Below are 18842 nucleotides of genomic sequence, written 5' to 3' on the forward strand. Positions count from 1 at the left end.
TATTTATACAGTTGAATCATACAATCGCTTCGTTATGAATGATGTATGAAATTGTTATTTTGCCTACTTTTGAACGCGTAATTGATACAAAAACGATTTAATAATAGCCGATTTTGTTTTGTGTTTTGAATGCAACCCATTTTCTGGGATTCATAACCAAAATTAAAGACTAGGTAAACCATTAATAAATAGGTAACTTATGGACGAATAACATGACAAGACATCGAACAGACTGTGAACAGCGTATGCAATAATATTTAATTTTCTGTTTAATACTTAGTTACATTTTGTGCCTACATCATCTCTGAAACTATTGTGATTTGGTAAGAATTTTAGGATATTTAAATTTCATGTGCGCAAACATTTTCGCTAGTGTAGTGTTCCGTCTTCATGATTTCTGTATAACCTCCTTTTCTTTTTTTGTTCTCTTTTTTCTCCCTTTATTTGTCATCCATCCTGTTATAATATTACAGTTGGTATTCTTGATCAAAGCCAGGGGCATTTTTCGGGAATATCTTGGTAGCTTTAGGTAGCTTTATCCCTATCTATGTCATAAGTTATGTCATAAAATCATAAATCGAATGGATCTACTGACGTATCACGCGCTCAGCAACTGTAGTTATGGCGTATTGTTCTGTCGTGTGGCACTACTGGGAAGAGAACAAACGCCCATTCATCAATATGACGAGGCTTCCAATGTTACTGAAAGGCAAGTCAATCTAGTACACCCCGCAGACTGCAGACTTTTTGTCGGCCGATAGTTTGGTCGGACTGTTACTTAATCAGTCCGACGTAGTTTGGTCGGACTGGTAATCAGTCTAACCCTTGAAAAGGAGACTGACAATAGTGACTGAGTTTCTTGCACTGCTTCTTCTCAGCACTGGCCCATTTATTGTCCCGAAGCAGGGGTAGGGTTAATACTGGGACGTGTAAACAAGTGCTTTTTAAAATACTATTTGCAAAAATGAATGAGTTTTATGAGTATGAACATGTTAACTATGGAAGTAGGGTACGCACATTACACCGATTTAGTATCGGCCGATTCCTCATACAAATAATTGAAAGCCCACCAAACTATCGGTTGACAAGGGCCCGGTTTCCACCAATGCGGAGCGGAGAAATATTTTTAACAACCAATTAGATTTCATTAATTATTGGAGAATTAAATCTGATTGGATTTCTCCGCTCCGCTGCACCTTGGTGGAAGCCGGGCGTAAATACTAACAGCTAGCAGGCCTAGTGGCGTACTTAAGTATTCGACGCCAGCAGTCGCGGGTTCATCTCCGCACAGAACAAAGAATAAAAAAAAACTAGTAAACTCATTTATTTATGCAAGTACCTACGCTTTTAAAAAGCACTTTCATACGTCCCAGTATTAACCCTACCACTGCTTCAGGACAAAAAATGGGCCAGTCCTAACAGCGCAAGAAACTCAGTCAATGTTAGCATTTCATATTTTTGTTTAGGTTTGGGTTTTCAATGTAGTAGTATCATAGTAGGTATTATACAACAAGGTTTATTTTGTAAAGAAACATTTTAACCTTGAAAACAAATTATTTAATTGCTTTCAAGTAAAATAGATGCCTACTTTAGTCAATTTAGTTCGCAGAAAAATATGACGTCACAGTTTCCTATTGCTACATAAATTTTATTTGGTATTCGCATTTTTCGAGGGTCCATAAAAAGTCCGCCAATTGACTGATGGTGTCAACTCATAAATTAGCAAAAATGTAACTACGAGTATTATTGCACAAATTGCAACAACTAATTTAATTGTTTTTCCTAATGAGGTAATTCCAAAGAATTTAACATTAATCACTCTACACCTTTGCCTTCTTATATTTTTTTTGGTACAATTTTATATTGGATCTAAGAAACATTTTAAAAATTAGTGTCAATCCGAAAAAACATAAACAATAAAAATAAAACAATTGTTTATTCATAAACAATTCGCGCACGGTAGTGCACCTGACAAGTTGAATTCAAAATTATTTTTTGTCTACCGACTTTTTAAAATAATATTTATTAATATTCTTGAAGAGTAGAATAAAAGTGAGTAACATATGACTCAAGCAACCTTCTTGGGTTTCCCGCTACTGGAACACGTCTATATTTCGTAACTATTTATATTAGCACAACAGTTTTGCAGTCTGTGACGCGTCTACCCACGTGATTCGAATATTCGTCATACAAAAAACGATAACCAAACGCAAAAAAGTATTAAAAAATACAAACTTTTGAATTTGTATAAAAACTTTTTACAACACCGGCTTCTAAATTCAAATGCGCTTAAAAAGTTGTTTACATTTTTTATTCGGTTACGTAATTCAATTGGAAAAGATTCCCGCGTTCCAATTCGAAACTTACCGTATGGGGGTGACGTCATCCGCAGACAGGTAGATCTCATCGCCTTGATGGAGCCACGCACCGTCGACCCCTTTCGCACAAAAGTACAACTTCTCATTTGGAACATCCACCACCGCCTCCGACGACTTCTGTGTGTAATAAAACGGCGGTGAGCAGACCTCTCCTCTGTCGCCCCGTTGACCGGTCAATGACCACTCCACAACATCCGAACTTAACACTTCAATTCCACATTTATCATCCACACACTCTTTCACCACCGATAATATCCATGGGGGAGACACGGCGCACGTGTTTATTATTAAAAATAATAGCAAAAATAAGCCACTAGTCCGTAATGAGACGGCCATGTCACACGCCGGTCAAACACGAATGAGTTCACCGTACCGCACCGAAGTTGCAGCGGAAAGAGCTTCGTGTAGTCGAGCGAGAGTATTTATATTGAATCGATGGTCGTCGGCTCAATTCGGAGATAAACGCCGGAGTGTTGTAGATAGCACTATCTACAACCCGGCCGATTTGAGTTGACGCTTGTGATGGCACAGGTACACGGCGGGAAAGTCATCTAACAGAAGCGCGAGCACGCACGAAGTATGGGCGTGCTCAGCGAAACTGATTAAAGTGCGTATTTACACTGTCTCGATCATTTCCCGCATAGTGCAACTGGCCCATTCAACTAAATTATACGTTTTGTCAAAGAAATATACACATGGCTCTTCAAAATAGCGATTTTGTTTGATTAACAAGGGCTATTCAAGCTAAGTAGTGCTTAGCTTCTATGTCGTGGTAATAAGTGCTCTTTTAGAACCAAAATATCGCTTGATATGCCGTCTTATCTAAACTATAGCAATAAATAACAGTATTTGTCAAAACCTTTCAATGATGGCATCGATTTAATCCTGATTAGAATTTGATTATTTTAAGTGTCGTTTGATTATGTAAGTTTGTAATTTGGAAAGGCAATTAATGAAAAAAACAACTGTTTGGATGTCTAACTTCGTCTGCTTTTTCACGATTTTTTTTCGAGACTAATCGTACCTCTTTCCCATCACTACAACTCCTGTATAGCCAGGATCTGGGAGTGAACTAGCTTATGCACGCAGCTTCGCTCTTTTTCAAGAAAAAAAATTTTTTTTGGGACTGATCCCATCTCTCTTTCCCATCATTGCAACTCCTGTATAGCCAGGATCTACAGCTTGGCCAATGAAACCCAACCAGTGAAGGTTGAGTAGTCCCGGGGGGATAGCTAAAAAAGTGTTGCCCGCGACTAAACAACTATGAAGTAAAAAAAACAATCGAATAGTGCAGATTGTGACGTCAGCAACAAACACAACACTTCAACAGTCTGGTTGTTAATCGACCTTGGAACTCTGACCCGGAGACCCAAGTTCGATTCTTAACGTACACAAAGTTGTAAAAACACCAGGTATTCGGGTGATATTGCAGGTTTGCAGTAAACAGGTTCCCCGAAAAACCGGCCAACAAAATGCCATAAACTCGCATATACAAAAAACTTTGACCACTCATAATTTTATGCAGTATTTTTCATTTTATCCTTCGTTCGTTCTATTCAGCCAAATGACGTCCACAACTGGACAAAGGACAAAGGCCTCCCTCAAGAATTTCCATAACGATCGAACTTGCGAAGAAAAAACATTGTGCGTATACACATAAACACAACTGTGTTAATGTTCTCAATTAAAGAGCACCCTTATGTAATAATGAACTGAAAAAATAAATTGCATAATGTTAAAAAAAAAAACCTTTTTAAAACAACGCCATTTATTTATCAAAATTCAAGATTAAATCTTTAGACGGAAAAGCTTGTTTTTCTTATCGAAATTCGGTGTGTTTATTGAAAAAGGCAAAATAAAAATGATAAATTTCCATTAAATTGATAACCAAGGTTTTATCGAATGTAAGTCAGTAGTTCTTGCTTCTTTGCAATCAATTTTAAGTAAATAAATATGCGTGTGGTCCAAAAAAACTATTTAATAAAAAATAAAAGTATTTTTGGATTTTTTGGACTCATAGACGTAATAAATAAGCTTTCTCTACCATACGCCCCCATATAACGATCATAAATATTTTTTACCAACTTCAAAAAAGGAGGAGGTTCTCATTTATCCACTAACAACTAGATCATAGATCCTGTGCAGAATCATCTGTTTTTAAAATATTTAAGTTGGCACCTTATTCGCATTCCAAAAAAAAACTTGCCAAGTTTTTTTTATTTTGGTTTGGAAAATCCCAAACCGTATTAATTTGTCAAAATACGGATCTAGATAATAGAAATAGGACTTTGTATTTTCACAGATTCGAAACCAACGTGTAATGCGAAACCTCTTTTGAAGTTCGAATAAATTTTAGGCTACTAAAGTACGCTCTATTTGAGTGGGTTCATAGTCGAGCGGCGGCCGGGATCGAACCCGCGTTCCTCGGATCACGAGTCAGCGTCTTCTTCACCGTTCGACTATGATGAATCTTACTTCTAGTTGCTGTTTCCTGGGTAAAAAAGCAAGAGTTTCAATTAGTTCGTCGATTAACTCATCAAATTCGACACGTATTTTTCACTTTTTCAAATTAATTAAAATTGAAAGAGATAAAGCCTATCAAAGTTCAAGAGGTGCTTAAAAGTGAAGCACTTTGTGACGTCATGCGAAACTTCAACGCATCTGTCTACTCACGGACATTGCCCGCGGGCGGCGTGACCGGAGGGAGCGGCGAGCGTTCGGCGAACGAACGAGCAATGTTCGGTTCGCGAGCGAACATCGAAGAAGACGATCCTGACGCACTCTCTTCAACGACTTTGCACTAAACGGTCTCAATATCATTGTTAATTTATACCGAATAGACAATTAATTGTATACAGTCCACTCTTTCATTTAATTAACTTCCACTACACTCACTATCGAAGTAACAGCATCATAACTTAAATTCGTAATATACTTGTTTAATTGAAAAATAAAAAATACGCGTCCAATATTTTTGCATAATGTAAGTAATTTGACGCCTATTGTGGCATAAATCTTATATTATAAAAGGCGGACAAATCCACGGGCAGAAGTTAGTCTCAAAATAGCTCCGTGATTTTGGAATCAACGTCAGCCATCAGCTGATAACGATCGCTATTTACGCAAACAAACGTTTGACATCAATGATAAAGATTATTTAATCAAGGTTATGTAGCTGATTTTATGTATTTATCTAGTTATACCTACTTGAATTATATATGACACAATTACTTAAAAATTTAGCATGAAATAGATCATAGTTAATAGTTAAGCCTACTTAGTTTCATTTATCTACTAATAATATTATAAAGCTGAAGAGTTTGTTTGTTTGGTTGAACGCGCTAATCTCAGGAACTACTTTACCTCTAGCACAAAAAACTTTCGTTTTGAAATCGTTTGCGTATTCCACAAAACTCGAAACCCAATCTTCGAATTTAACGTTAACGTGACGATCTCAACATTCGTTTCGTGCAACTTTTCTCATTCTAAGTTCACTTTACGTCACGTTCACAGAGGCGCTGTTTAAATTTTCATACTGGATCTTTTGATGGTGATTCGAATACGCAAACGATTCTAAATCGAAAGGTGTTCGTGCTAGAGGTACTGGTCCGATTTGAAATAAAATTATTTAAATTTAATTATTATTAAAACTATTTTCACGCGTACGAAGTCGCGGGAACAACTAGTAAGTTTATAATTTCAGTAATTCAAAAGATAAGTAGCATACCTATTATTTTCTTGTTTGAACTTTAAACTGAATTTCAACGTACCTCGTTTCAGCCAAGGTTTTCCACAACGACCGGTCCTGTGCCCGCATCCAGGTGCTTCCCGCGACCTTCACCAAATCTTCGGTCCGAATATTCGTGGTTAGTGAGAGGTCTGCACACATTGCGTTTTTCGGTCCATGGTTATCACTTGCCCCTTGCAACTTACTCCATCGGCCATCAGCTGACAGCTCTATCTTAGAGCTATCCATCTATGTGCCACGCACACTGTCACTAGGTCCGTTTCTATCAAAGCACAGGTAAGAGGATACGAGTGCTTAAAATGAACTAGAAGTAAGATTCATCATCGTTCGTTCATTTCAGCCGAATGACGTCCTCTGCTGGACAAAGGCCTCCCCCAATGATTTCCACAAATACCGGTCCTGCGCCGCCCGCATCCAGGCACCTCCCGCGACTTTCACCAGATCATCGGTCTACCTAGTGGGGGAGCCTGCCCACACTACGTCTTCCGGCTCGTGGTCGCCACTCAAGAACTTTTCTGCCCCAGCGGCCATCAGCTCTGCGAGCTATGTGCCATCATTGCGTGCTAAGATATATCATCATCAGGTCATTTAGTCTCCACTGCAGGAGCACGACTCTCTCCAACTAACTAGAGGCAAATGGAGGAATTGGCCTGCACTCCCCACGCTGGCCAGACGGGTTGGGGAGGCCTGATGCTCGCATATTTGTCCCCTAGTCGCTTACGACATCCACGGAAGAGGGGGTGGTCCTATTCTACTCTGCCTTGATAGGCCCTCTTATTTATTGTCCGTAGTGCTCTTTTCTTAAAGGTTATTAAACCTTTCGTTAACCGTTTTAACCCGTTGAACGACTCATCGTGCAGGGGAAGGTTGAGGGCACAAGAGCGCGCGGCAGGTCGCCCATGCGCAAGACTGACCAGGTCATAACCGCTCTCTATGGTCCACTCCACGAGTGCACAAGAAAGGCTGCAGTGCGGGAGGAATGGCGACGGATTGTGAGGCTTGCCACCGGATCTGGTGTGACGACGACGACCTGGCAAGAGTGTAGCGACGAAGAAGATTAAACGTTTATTAATGAGTTACATTATGTACTCACGGCTTGACGTTTCGGCTGCGATGCTGAACTCATTAATAAACCTCGCGTTAAGACCCATGTCTTACTATTTTAATTGAGATTAAACCTTTGTTTGTCACCTGTCATCCGCTTTGCAATGGAGCGAACTCCTCCTATGTTCTTCTGATTAACTTCGTTGCGGGTCCAATGACAGTTTAACTTTCCCTCGGGACAAACTTGCCCTTCACTGGTTGGGTTTTTATTGGCGGTCAAGTTGTAGATCCTGGCTACACAGGAGTTGCAGCGGTGGGAACGAGAGGTGGGAATAGTCCCGTTACTCTGCCTTGAACATACAGACTAACGTTTTATTATAGATATTATTGTATGATTCAAGCTGTATAAAACTATCAGATTTGATAAACGTTTTGCGTATCACGACAATCCAGTAGTTATTATCAAAAAACGTGACTTCGCTTTTTGACATCGATACTCTTAGATAAGCAAGTGCTGAGTTATATAATAATTCAATAATAATAAGCATTTTTAAGTCTTCGGACGCAAGTCGGCCGTAGTAAGGCCAATCTGTTCAAGTGGGGATTCTTGGATGGCTCAAACTTGGAGTGCAAGTGCGATTTTGTTCCCCAGTCGACGAAGCACATGATGTCGTGTCCTGCGTGCCCAAACAACTGCACGCAGGAAGATTTAATGAAGGCTACTGACAACGCCACTCTTGTGGCAGAGTTTTGGGCTGACGCTGTGTAGGTATGTTGTCGACACGACAAGAAGAATAAGCATTTGTGTAATTGTATTAATTGCGCCTCCCCAGCCCGTCAGGCCAGCATGGGGATTGGGGAGTGCAGGCCAAATCCTCCATTTGCCTCTGGTAAATTAGAGGATCGTGGTGTGCAGTGGAGAATTACCTGTAATGGAGAATCAATCCGGAAAGGGATCGTAACCGTATCAACTCGAGGCGGTCAGTATTCTGTGTAAAGCCTGGTCCGTGAGCACGTAGAATTTTGTCCAATGACCCCAAGCTACCCATCCTTATCGCTCGCGCGTAATTATGTTGCTGCAACCAGACTTTAGAGCGACGATGCGACGTCACGGCTGCCAGGTGGGCAGTTAACCGATCAGTACGCACACATAGTTTTTAACGAAGTCACTTACCGCTGTCTGTACATATGCTTAGATCTTTAAAACTACGCAACGGATTTTGATACGGTTTTTTTTAATAGATAGTGATTCAAGAGGAAGGTTTATATGTATACTTAGCACCTGTGTGAAGCCGGGGCGGGTCGCTAGTTCGTTATAACGTAAACGCATCGCCTCGTGGTTGACAGCGAGCGAAAGGCGATATGGTGTTGATCCCTTTCCGAGTTGATAAGTCTGCTATGACCTTCTTTTACAGCAATAAAAGAAAGACGGATTTTTGGATATTTTATTACAAATCACTCTGTAACACTACAATTCGCTGTGCTCACTTCAACTGTCTTATCTGCGCGACTGTGGACCTTAGCGTGTACGAGTAAGGTGCATTTTTGAATGAACCGTTTACCGCACACCTCACAAGCGAACCGGCGATCGTCTGTGTGCGTTCTCATGTGTACTATAAGAGCTTTCTTGCGGGGGTACCTGTAAATTTAAATAAATAACGTTTAATAACGTAAAATTTAACTTAACAGTAACGTTACTAGTTATCAATAAAGGTACCCATTAAAAATACCGATACTGGTTTGCGAATGTTACCATCGATCAATACCCGTTATCAATATTGCTACTAGATACCAATACCAAAACCGTTATCGTTAAGAATACCTACCGGTAACCGTAACCAACACCCAAACACCAATATTGGTTTTCAACAGTTACAAATACCGTTATTAATAACGGATAACGGTACCCGTTACTCACCGCTTGGGGCACAGAGTGCACCTGTGAGCGCGTTCGCCGGCGTGCGCCGCCATATGCGCTGCAAGCTCTTGTCTTTGGAAAAAGCCCGCGCGGCATTCAGGGCAGAAATGACGCTTGATCTTCTGATGCTTGTTTCGGTTGTGAGCACTTAGATTCCCTGCGAGAGGGACATATTTTGTTAAACGTAGCTTTTTAGCTTTTGCTATTTTTGATAACATCGATAACATACCCAAAAGAACAAAAATCCAATACTCACCGGCCAGCAGAAACTTTTTATCGCATACCACGCACTCATATTTTGCTGCCGCGCGTCCGTGCACTTGAGACAAATGCCTCGCACGACGGGTGAGAGTGTCGAATCTTTCAGAGCAGCTGGGGCACTTGTATAGTGAGACTGAGCCGTGCTTGCGCTGCCTGAAATAACGGTTAACGTTACTGTTGTTTCATTTAACCTGAGAAAGAGCGTGTTGACCCGCTTAGAGCAGCTGAGGCACTTGCACAGCGCAACCGAGCCGTGCTTACGTTGTCTGAAATAACGGATAACGTTACTGCTATTTTGATTAACCTGAGAAAGAGCGCGTCGAACCACTCAAAACAGCTGGGGCACTTGTGTAGCGAGGACGAGCCGTGCTGCCTGGAATAACGGGTAACGTTACTCTTATTTCGATTGCCAAATACATCGCGCAACGGATGAGCTTGTCCAAGCAGTCAGAGCAGCTGGGGCATTTGTTTAATGAGCCGTGCTTGCGCTGCCTTGAATAACGGGTAACGTTACTGTTATTTCGCAAAGGCCATAAAAATATTTTAATTAGATCAATCAAACATCAATAAGCAATAATGTATGATTTGAGTAGCTTACCTATGAGAATTAAGTGTGTTAAGATTGGTAAATTCCATGTCACAGGTTGGACAATTGAACGGGCCAGTCTTGTGTGAAGGCATGTGTCGTTTTAGCCTTTTTTCAGTTAGGAAACCTGAAAATAAGTAACAAAAGTTAAATAAACTTATACTTAAAACTATTAGAAGTACGAGTATACTTATAAAAGAGTTAAATAATTCCACTCTAACCAGTTGTAAAAGTGATTTAAGATAGCAGACTTATCAACTCGGAAAGGGATCAACACAGTATCGCCTTTCGCGCGCTGTCAACCACAAGGCGAGGCATTTACGTTACAATGCGGATAAGTGTGCGTTGCATTATGGAGTTTCATACAAAAAATACTGACCACTTCCAGTTGATACGGTTACAATCCCTTTCCTAGTTGATAAGTGTGCTCCTTTAAAGAACTGTTTCTGATACCTTTGCCACAGGACTCGCATATGTGGTTCGGGAAATGTTGGTTCATGTGTAAATGGTAGACATATACATTCGGCAACACCTTACTGCACATCCCACATTTTAGGTCTTCGGTGACTTCGTAATAATTCTTCTTTATCTCCTGTCCTTTTCCAATAATATTGTAAGTTTGTTTGTCTCTTTCTGGCTTGCACGTGACATTCTTTTTGGTGGAGACATCTTTTTGAATGGTGTCTTCTTTAACAGTTTTGGGTAGGTCTGTAATGTATGGAAATAAAATTGATTTTTTAGTGATTCGAATTTCACATTCTGCGCACGCGTCCGAGTTGGTTGCGCCGCCAAATTGGCTGCGCAACCAAACGGACACCAGGTGAGTAACTCTCTATAGAGCTATACATTTTGTTGGTAGCGGCGACTGGTTGCACCGCCATGGTGTCCCGGTGAAATATATCACTAAGCCTAGGCGCAGACCACCGACTTTTAGTTGACCGACAGTTGGGCCCGATTATAATTTGGATGAAGAATCAGCCGATAACAAATCAGTGTAATGTGCGAGTGCGCACTTTCATACATATGCGCCTAGCAGGGTGGAAAAAAATTACGTAGAAAAATTTTTATTTACGTAGAATTCATGTATACAGGGTGTTAGGTAAATGGGTATATGAGCCGACACTAGCCCATGTTAACATGGTCATATAAATGGTATGGTGAAGTCAGAAAATTGATATCTTCATTTTAATTATTTTATTTTTCATACAAATCAGGTTTTATAAAATTTATTTTGTATGAAAATTAAAAAAATGAAAATGATGATATCAAATTTCTGACTTCACTATACCATTTATATGACCATGTTAACATGGGCTAGTGTCGGCTCATATACCCATTTACCTAACACCCTGTAGAGCTGGCAACACCACCAAAAAAAAATAATTGTGTGGTTATCTAAAAAATCGCAAACATGTTTGTACGGAAAAAATATTTTTTTCTGATTCTCTATTCAAAACATCAATTTCATACATTAACATTGTTTTCGAACATTACAGTTGATTAATATAAACTCCCAGCCTTTCATTAATTCCATTTTCGGCCTTTGATTTAAATCAGTGATTTTTATTAAAAAAACTAGCTTTCCGCCCGCGGCTTCGCCCGCGTGGAATTTTGTCTGTCACAGAAAAACTTTATCGCGCGCGTCCCTGTTTCAAAAACCGGGATAAAAACTATCCTATGTTCTTTCCCGGGACTCAAACTATCTCTATGCCAAATTTCATCAAAATCGGTTGCGAGGTTTAAGCGGGAAAGCGTAACAGACAGACAGACAGACAGACAGACAGACAGACAGACAGACAGACAGACAGACAGACAGACAGAGTTACTTTCGCATTTATAATATTAGTAGGATAGGATTATATATATATTAGTATATATATATAATATTATAGTATATATAGTATATAGTATAGTATAGATCATGCAATATAAATCGTGATTTAAATCATGATTTAAATAAACTTGATTTAAATCATGCAACCCTGGCGCCTAGGCTAATACTATACAGAAAGGTAGCTCAATTTCAGCTAAGTTTACATGAAACTGAATTTATTTTCTTATCCTAATTCTTGTTTCGTCCACTACAGCAACTTGTCTATAGCCAGGATCTACAGCTTAGCTGTGAATGAAACCCAACCAGTGAAGTCAAGTTAGTCCCAGTGAATAGCTTACGCCCGTATTCACAAACGATGCTTGCTTAAGGGAATCAGCAAATCGAACCCACAGCGCTGAATGGAGCTCTGCGATTGGTTCGTGTGTCACCCTGTGCGCCCTCATAGTAAATTTTTATGAATACGGGCGTTACTGTCTTTGAAACCAATTAAATAAATAAATAATAATAAATAATCTTTGGACAATTTCACACAGCGCCAGCTAGCCCCAAAGTAAGCAACTTAATGCTTGTGTTATGGGTGCTAGCTTAACGGATATACTACTTATATACTTTTTTTTTTTTAAATACATAAATATTATACATACATAGTCACAGCCAGATCAAGCGAGAAGCTCAAGACCGAACGAGATGGAGGACTGTTGTGGACGCCCTCTGCCCCATCTAGGGGACATAGGACCATAAGTCAAGTAAGTCAAGACACCCAGACCCGTCACAGAAATTAAAATTCATCATTTCAATTTCTGCCCGGCCGGGAATCGAACCCGGGACCTCTCGGCATAGTAGTCCATTCTGAAGCACTACACCAAACGGCCGACCGAATATTAGTTAAATATATCTTTATGAATTATGAAGAAGTAGGCTCTGGGTAAGACTTGCTACCATTTGTTGCAAAACAATAAAAATACAGTCAACTTGAGAAACCATTTTAAAGTCGGTTAAAAGGTGAACCTGAAACATGCATAATTGCATACTAAAACATTATTTACCTTGTGAATTTTTTTCATACAGGACCAGATCTTTTTCTGTAGATTTAGCATACTTGTCTTCGATATCTAAGCTAGTATTGAGCACTTTCTTGACGGTTGTCTGTTTGTCTGCATTTGTGAGATCTATCACTGAAAATGAAAATAAAAAAACCTAAGTACTATAAGTGAAGGTGCACACTAGACAAAGGCGACAGCTCGGCGACTTAAGCCTTGGGCAGACCAAACGCAGGGCAGTAGCAGCGCAGTTTGAATGCGGGCCCGCGCAGGTTGTAATACTTCTTGTATTACAACCTCCTCGAAGTATGTCACACCAAATTTAAACGTGGGCCCGCGCTCCAACCGCGCCGCACTGCAACTGCCGAAATACAAACGAGGCGGGGCGGGGGCGGGACAGATGCGGCGCGAACGCGGGCCCGCGCTGTTGTATTACTATGGCGGCCATATTAGCATGACACACCGGACGCAGGGCGGTAGCAGCGCGTTGAAAGCGGTTTTCGAATATTAAAATTTTTGACAACCGCCCGCGTTGCAACTGCTTTGAAACTGCGCTGCTTTCAGTGTGCATCAGCCGCGCTGCAACTGACCCGCACTGCTTCTGACCTGCGTTTGGTCTGTGGAAGCTGTACGTTAATTATACCCGATGTACGTAATTATATTAATATACGTTATGTTCAGGTATATTATTGTTGTTGTCCACTTATAAGTAATGTCCACTTTATAAGTTAAATCCACAAAACGTACGTCAGAAGGTTGGAACAGTAAAACATGTGATTTCTTTAAAGGTGTAATTGCGACTAAAATAAAACTGGCGGGCTCAGCCGCCGACACATACAAGGAACAGTATAACTATTGTTTTCTATTGTTGATTGTATTGGGCAATGATGTGGGAACGCAGGACGCTACTCAATACGCTCTGTTCATTCATGGAGTTAATTTATTACTCTGATTAATGTGTACCTACAGAAGCCATTAGACGCGACGACAAGCTGCGGCTGACATTTTCATATATTTTGTTCAAAGATTCGCACACTTGGTGACAGAGAGAGTATATGACCACCATCCACCATCTTGGATGCGCGGGCTCCACCATTATAAGTACGACTGGCTGATGAAGCCAGGCTGCCTAGTGCACAGGGTTGCTTAGGGCCCTTTTCCCACGGCAATCATCCCAGTTTATAAATACACAGTTTTTACCTACATTTACACATTACTACTAAATAAACGGGATCTTGCTAAAACCAGTACCTACAAAACACAGGATGCTCTCGTGGGAGAAGGAGAAGGAGGGTTATGCTTTTTACAAATAAAACTTACGTCCGTTACTCTGCAATATATTCAAGATGTCAAACACTTGGGCCTTGAATTGAAGCGCTTCTTTCAGCTTTTTCACACACTCCTTACATATGAAGCCGTCATGTTCATAATCTTCTATAGAAATCTGAAAACAGACAAACGAAACAGATTTTTTCCATAGCATAGTAAAACAGCTTTATAAGAAAAATTTAGTGAATTTTGTAAATAACCTTGCATAAATCCTTTTGAAAAGTCTACAACTTAACTTGTCGTAGAATAATAATGTTAAATTAACTGTAAAATTAGTAAAATAGATCTAAAACTTTGTAAAACTTACGTTCAAATCAAATAATGATAGCAGTAGGTGTCCGTAGTTTTCTTCAGGTTCACAATTGTAAATATTTATCAGGTCATTAGTAGCTAAACAGCAAAAGCAAAAGTACGTGTCTATCGACATTTTTTAATGATAAATTATTTATTTAAATAAAATCAACAGTATTTTTGAGGTTATGTTTTGATTTTTGATCGTAAGTAATGTCAATGTCAGATGCAATTTATTCATGTTCCGAAACACTAATATCTGTGTTCCGAAACGTGTTAGATTTTTTGTAGTTTCTCCGTGAAGCGATTTCGAAATTACGTTACAACTGTCTGTTATGCCACTTGTCTAGAGAAACATCGAACAACGATATTTATTTATTAGCCCTTTGCTAATAGGATATGTAGGGTAGGAGGATAGAATAGGTATTCGAGTCCCAGCCAAGAATTTTAAATGCCATTTTATATGGTCAATGATAGCCAATATTTTTTTAAAAACATTTATTAACTGTATATAAGCTTTTGTTCATATTCTTATTAATACAATAAACTATAATTACCTACTTTATATGCTTAGGTACTTAATACATATAGAAAGAAGGGGAGGTACTTTCTAAATAAACATGGATAGTAACTTACTATTGATAAAACCACAGTAGATATATGAGCTAAAGCAGTACGGAAACTTAGCCCTTTCGGCGAGTTAAATACCTACACTTCAACTGAGTGTTAGGGTTGGCACTCTTAATCTTTATAAAATTAATAAGGTTCTGACTTACTTATTTATTAAAACGTTTATTTAAGTTTTTTAATTATCAAATACCTAATGGAATAAATTATTTGACTAAGTAGTTAACAAAAAAATAAAACGTTAATTAGGTTCTATAAAAATCGAATACATAATCGAATAAATTGATTAAGTACTATTAGAGGCCGGTAGAAGATATTCTATTCTCATAAATAAAATACCGGATACTTACTTTCACATAGCTATTGCCTCATTTTAAATACAGTTCATCACTTAGTACAAAAGCGCGCGGAGCAAATTACTTTATCAAATAGAACACATAAATTGTTAAAAAGTAAAAACGTAATTTAAAAAGAACTATTACTAAATCAGATGTAAGCACTTTATTTAAAAAGTAATATTTAATAATTTTTACAATTCAGAATTATTACGAAGTTTAAAAAATGAAAGTTCTGGTTTTGAAGATGCCGAGTTCAAGCAGCCGTATACTACGCAATACACTCGTGGCATGTTTTTAAAAATACAGCGGACAGTGCATGCAATAAAATTATTATTAAAAACATAACGCGCGCGACACTCGCGACGGATGGACTGCGAGGTTCGCTTAGAGCTCGTGTAAAGCGTGCGTCTGTGTGCGTGAGTCTGATTTCGAGCGTTTGTATGAAGCTTCCGTACTGTTTGATTTATCTACTGTGATAAAACTGTCTAAAATAAATACAGCTGAAAATGTTATAATAAAACAATAATAAATTAGACAACATTATTAATTAAACACTAATGCAAATGTTAGGAATAATGATCGAAAATAACGATGGTTAAATACATTTTCTACTTAATTCTAAGAATAAACAATTCGCTAGTTTTATAATACTGCTACAGCGAGTCTATCTACCTACAGCAAAGATTTGTAAAATCGACTCGGTTGTGTTTACATTTGGTACAGTCAGCCTCAAATATTTCGTGACACCCAAAGTAGCCATAAAGTTCGCAACAGGTTGTATCAACTTTTTGGCCGCTTTGGGTGTCACGAACTACTTGACGCTGACTGTACATAGTTTCTTCTCTCACTCAATATCGGTATAGTAAGATTTGAATATCTATTGATATGGGGTTAAAGTACATTATTGACTTATTTTTACTTAAAATCAACCTCTAATCCATCTGTGAAATCAACTCACGCGCACGGATTATTAGGCGCTGTCAAATTGACGTGAGAGCACGCAACGCGAGTGCCATCTGGTGCCGGCACCCTAAACAGTTTCCCTTGTGGCATACACACGCACACTTTAAACTGCCCCTGGATCCTATCAGTTCTGTTCAAAGTCGACGCAATAGGCAACGCCTTTACGTCAACGAAGACGCCTTCTTTCCCGCTTAAAACTACGGAACCGTTGATGGATTTTAAGTAGATGTCCTGGTCAGCGCTCCAGAGTAACTGCTTGGATTCCATGTGAGTGCCTTCGGAGCCACGAAGGTGAGCGGAATTGTCCGAACGGAGGGTTAGGTCTTCGTCCACTGGCGCTGTGATCCGTTTTGTTGACACTTGCTGGAATAAGAGAGAATTGGATAAATAGTAGAGTGAACTTAACAAACCGGTCAAGTTATATGCGCACCTAGCGGCCGTGACGTCACACGACGATCTGGTATGGAGTGAGCGAACGCGGGTGAGTACGAGGGAGAACGAGGTGCGCAGTTAACTTGACTGGGGGGTTGTAATAATGGCAGTTGGACCAGCACTCTGACGCAGATCCTACCTATGAAATAAAGGTGGAACTTATTGCTTAAAAAACAAAAACAAAATACTGCTTATGGAGTTCATGATTGGTGACTTTACCTAAGTGAGGGAAGGCCCCCATTTTGATTTAAAAAAGTTGGCAGTATTTGGTCAAAAAAGGTGATAGGAATATTGACTAGGGATATTTTGGCGCTCCTTGGAGTCAGAACCTTATACCATTGCAACAAGGCCTACCTTAGCGTGTATATTGTTCAGCCCAGTAGGAACGTTGATGGAAGCGGCGCCAGTACTAAACACAGTCTCCCCGGACTCAGGATCGGTCAATTCGAACGAGTTGACGCCGCGGACGAACACGCCTGAGGTGTTCACCACCAACTTCGTATCGGAGCGGGCGACTCTGGAATAACAATATGGGCTCTTTAAAATAAGCACTGGCATATCTTCAGGGCAAGTGCAGCGTAAAATGTCCACCCGCAAGGTGGAAAGACGCCCTTATAAGGGTAGCAGAAAGGCGCTGGATGCAGGCCACTGCTAACCGGCCAATCTTGGAATCATTGGTGGCTATCCCCCGCATCACCCCAGGGCATTGGACTAAAGATGTTGGAAGATTAGAAATCCAATATGGAATTTGCATCGCAATTTTAAAGGTCCAAAGGGACCCCGTTTTCTTGTTGACTACGTCTTTGGGTGGCATGATCGGTCGTAGATACGCGGGCCAAATCAAGGATTTATTTTCGATAAAATCTTTTGTATGCTAACGAAATTATTTCAATAGGTACGCTATAGTGGTAGCCTATCACTGACCTGGTCTGCAAGTTGAAGTTGACGGAGCCGTTTTCGCTGGTGATGCTAACAGGCTCATCGCGGAAGCCCTCGATGAGGCCGTCCCTCTTGTAGACATGCTCCAGCTCCGCGCGCCCCAGGAGTTTGATGGCGTTGTGTTCGGGTAAGAACTCTATGGATTCCATGCCTGTAGGAAAAGTCGTGATGAGGCGTAAGAGCTTTATTATCTAGCAGTCACCTTAAGAGTAGGCGCACATACACATCGCGTATTGATTTTTAGTTGGCCGATAGTTGTGCCCGATTTTAAATTGTATAAAGAATCGGCCAAATCGAATCGGCGTAGTGTGCGCACTTCCATACATGCCCATACTGATCAACTGCCCGACTAAACTATCGGTCGACGAAAAATCAACGGTGTGCGCTTACTCTAAAGCCATCTCCAGCGCGTGTTTTGCCGTACACAATAACAAAAACATGTCAACATTCAACAAAATTGCCGGCGAAAATGTTTGAATGTTAACATGGTGGCGTGCGCGCAAAACACTCGTTGAAGACCCGGCTTTAAGTAAGACTTGATTTTTGCGCGAAAAAACAAGCTTTGGATTTGAAGAATAATAAAAATCGGGCAAAGCCGCTGGCAAAAGCTAGTACATTCTGTACACTTAGCGTCAAATAGTTCGTGACACCCAACGTGGCCAAAGTATTATCAACACCACCTATTTTGGCTACTTTGGGTGTCAGCCGTCAGGAACTATTTTACGCTGACTTTACTTAATAACTTTCTTATTTTCGAGACTAGATGGCGCTGTGTACATTAATATAGGGTGTACTTTAATAAGTAGGATTAGGACAGAAGGGCAAAAAAAGATAAAGAAAGAATGAAGGGGCCTAGTTTTCTATGATAAATAAATAGGTCACAATATTCACGGACACTTACCTTGTCCAAGACGCAAAACAGCCAAAATAGTAAATGTCAAAATTAAATTTCCGATCGCGAGCGCGAATAGCAAACAGACTAGGGTCCAAAACGCAAAAGTCTTCCTTCCTTTATGCATCGACTTCGTAACTTCATTCCCATTTTTATCCGAGTAATTTTTAACATTCCCCGTGGATTTATTCAAGAAAACCTGGCTCTGAGTAGGTGTCTTCG

The 18842-nt window shown here is 39.9% G+C and overlaps 4 protein-coding genes and 1 long non-coding RNA gene across 5 annotated transcripts in view; 1 reads left to right on the top strand and 4 right to left on the bottom strand.

Annotated features, from left to right (window-relative positions):
* Positions 1–2790, bottom strand: part of LOC135086142 (unextended protein-like) — a 49415-nt gene extending 46625 nt beyond the window's left edge. Inside the window, exon 1 of the mRNA XM_063980945.1 lies at positions 2368–2790. Coding sequence (XP_063837015.1) covers positions 2368–2714 — 347 coding nt within the window. The 5' untranslated portion in view covers positions 2715–2790. The remainder of the gene's footprint in view (positions 1–2367) is intronic.
* Positions 2791–8601: 5811 nt separating this feature from the next.
* On the bottom strand, positions 8602–9246 carry LOC135086144 (uncharacterized). The gene is made up of 2 exons (XR_010260310.1): positions 9089–9246; positions 8602–8809 (listed from the first exon to the last, which is right to left on the bottom strand). It is a non-coding gene; the product is annotated as an uncharacterized LOC135086144 (long non-coding RNA).
* Positions 9247–9451: 205 nt separating this feature from the next.
* Positions 9452–14639, bottom strand: LOC135085897 (zinc finger protein kipf-like). Its single transcript, XM_063980682.1, has 7 exons — positions 14446–14639; positions 14130–14253; positions 12816–12944; positions 10389–10643; positions 9948–10062; positions 9611–9722; positions 9452–9502 (listed from the first exon to the last, which is right to left on the bottom strand). Exons 1-7 carry the CDS (start codon positions 14563–14565, stop codon positions 9452–9454), a joined length of 906 nt encoding a protein of 301 aa, XP_063836752.1. The 5' UTR covers positions 14566–14639.
* The window catches only part of LOC135086140 (uncharacterized), a 221352-nt gene continuing 214989 nt past the window's right edge, over positions 12480–18842 (top strand). The window contains exon 1 of the mRNA XM_063980943.1: positions 12480–12515. The gene's annotated coding sequence lies outside the window, so the exon portion shown is untranslated. The remainder of the gene's footprint in view (positions 12516–18842) is intronic.
* Positions 15874–17883, bottom strand: LOC135086172 (uncharacterized). The gene is made up of 3 exons (XM_063980979.1): positions 17714–17883; positions 17144–17306; positions 15874–16720 (listed from the first exon to the last, which is right to left on the bottom strand). Exons 1-3 carry the CDS (start codon positions 17875–17877, stop codon positions 16349–16351), a joined length of 699 nt encoding a protein of 232 aa, XP_063837049.1. The 5' UTR covers positions 17878–17883; the 3' UTR covers positions 15874–16348.

The sequence above is a fragment of the Ostrinia nubilalis genome, chromosome 30, assembly GCF_963855985.1.
Source record: "Ostrinia nubilalis chromosome 30, ilOstNubi1.1, whole genome shotgun sequence".
Lineage (NCBI taxonomy): Eukaryota > Metazoa > Arthropoda > Insecta > Lepidoptera > Crambidae > Ostrinia > Ostrinia nubilalis.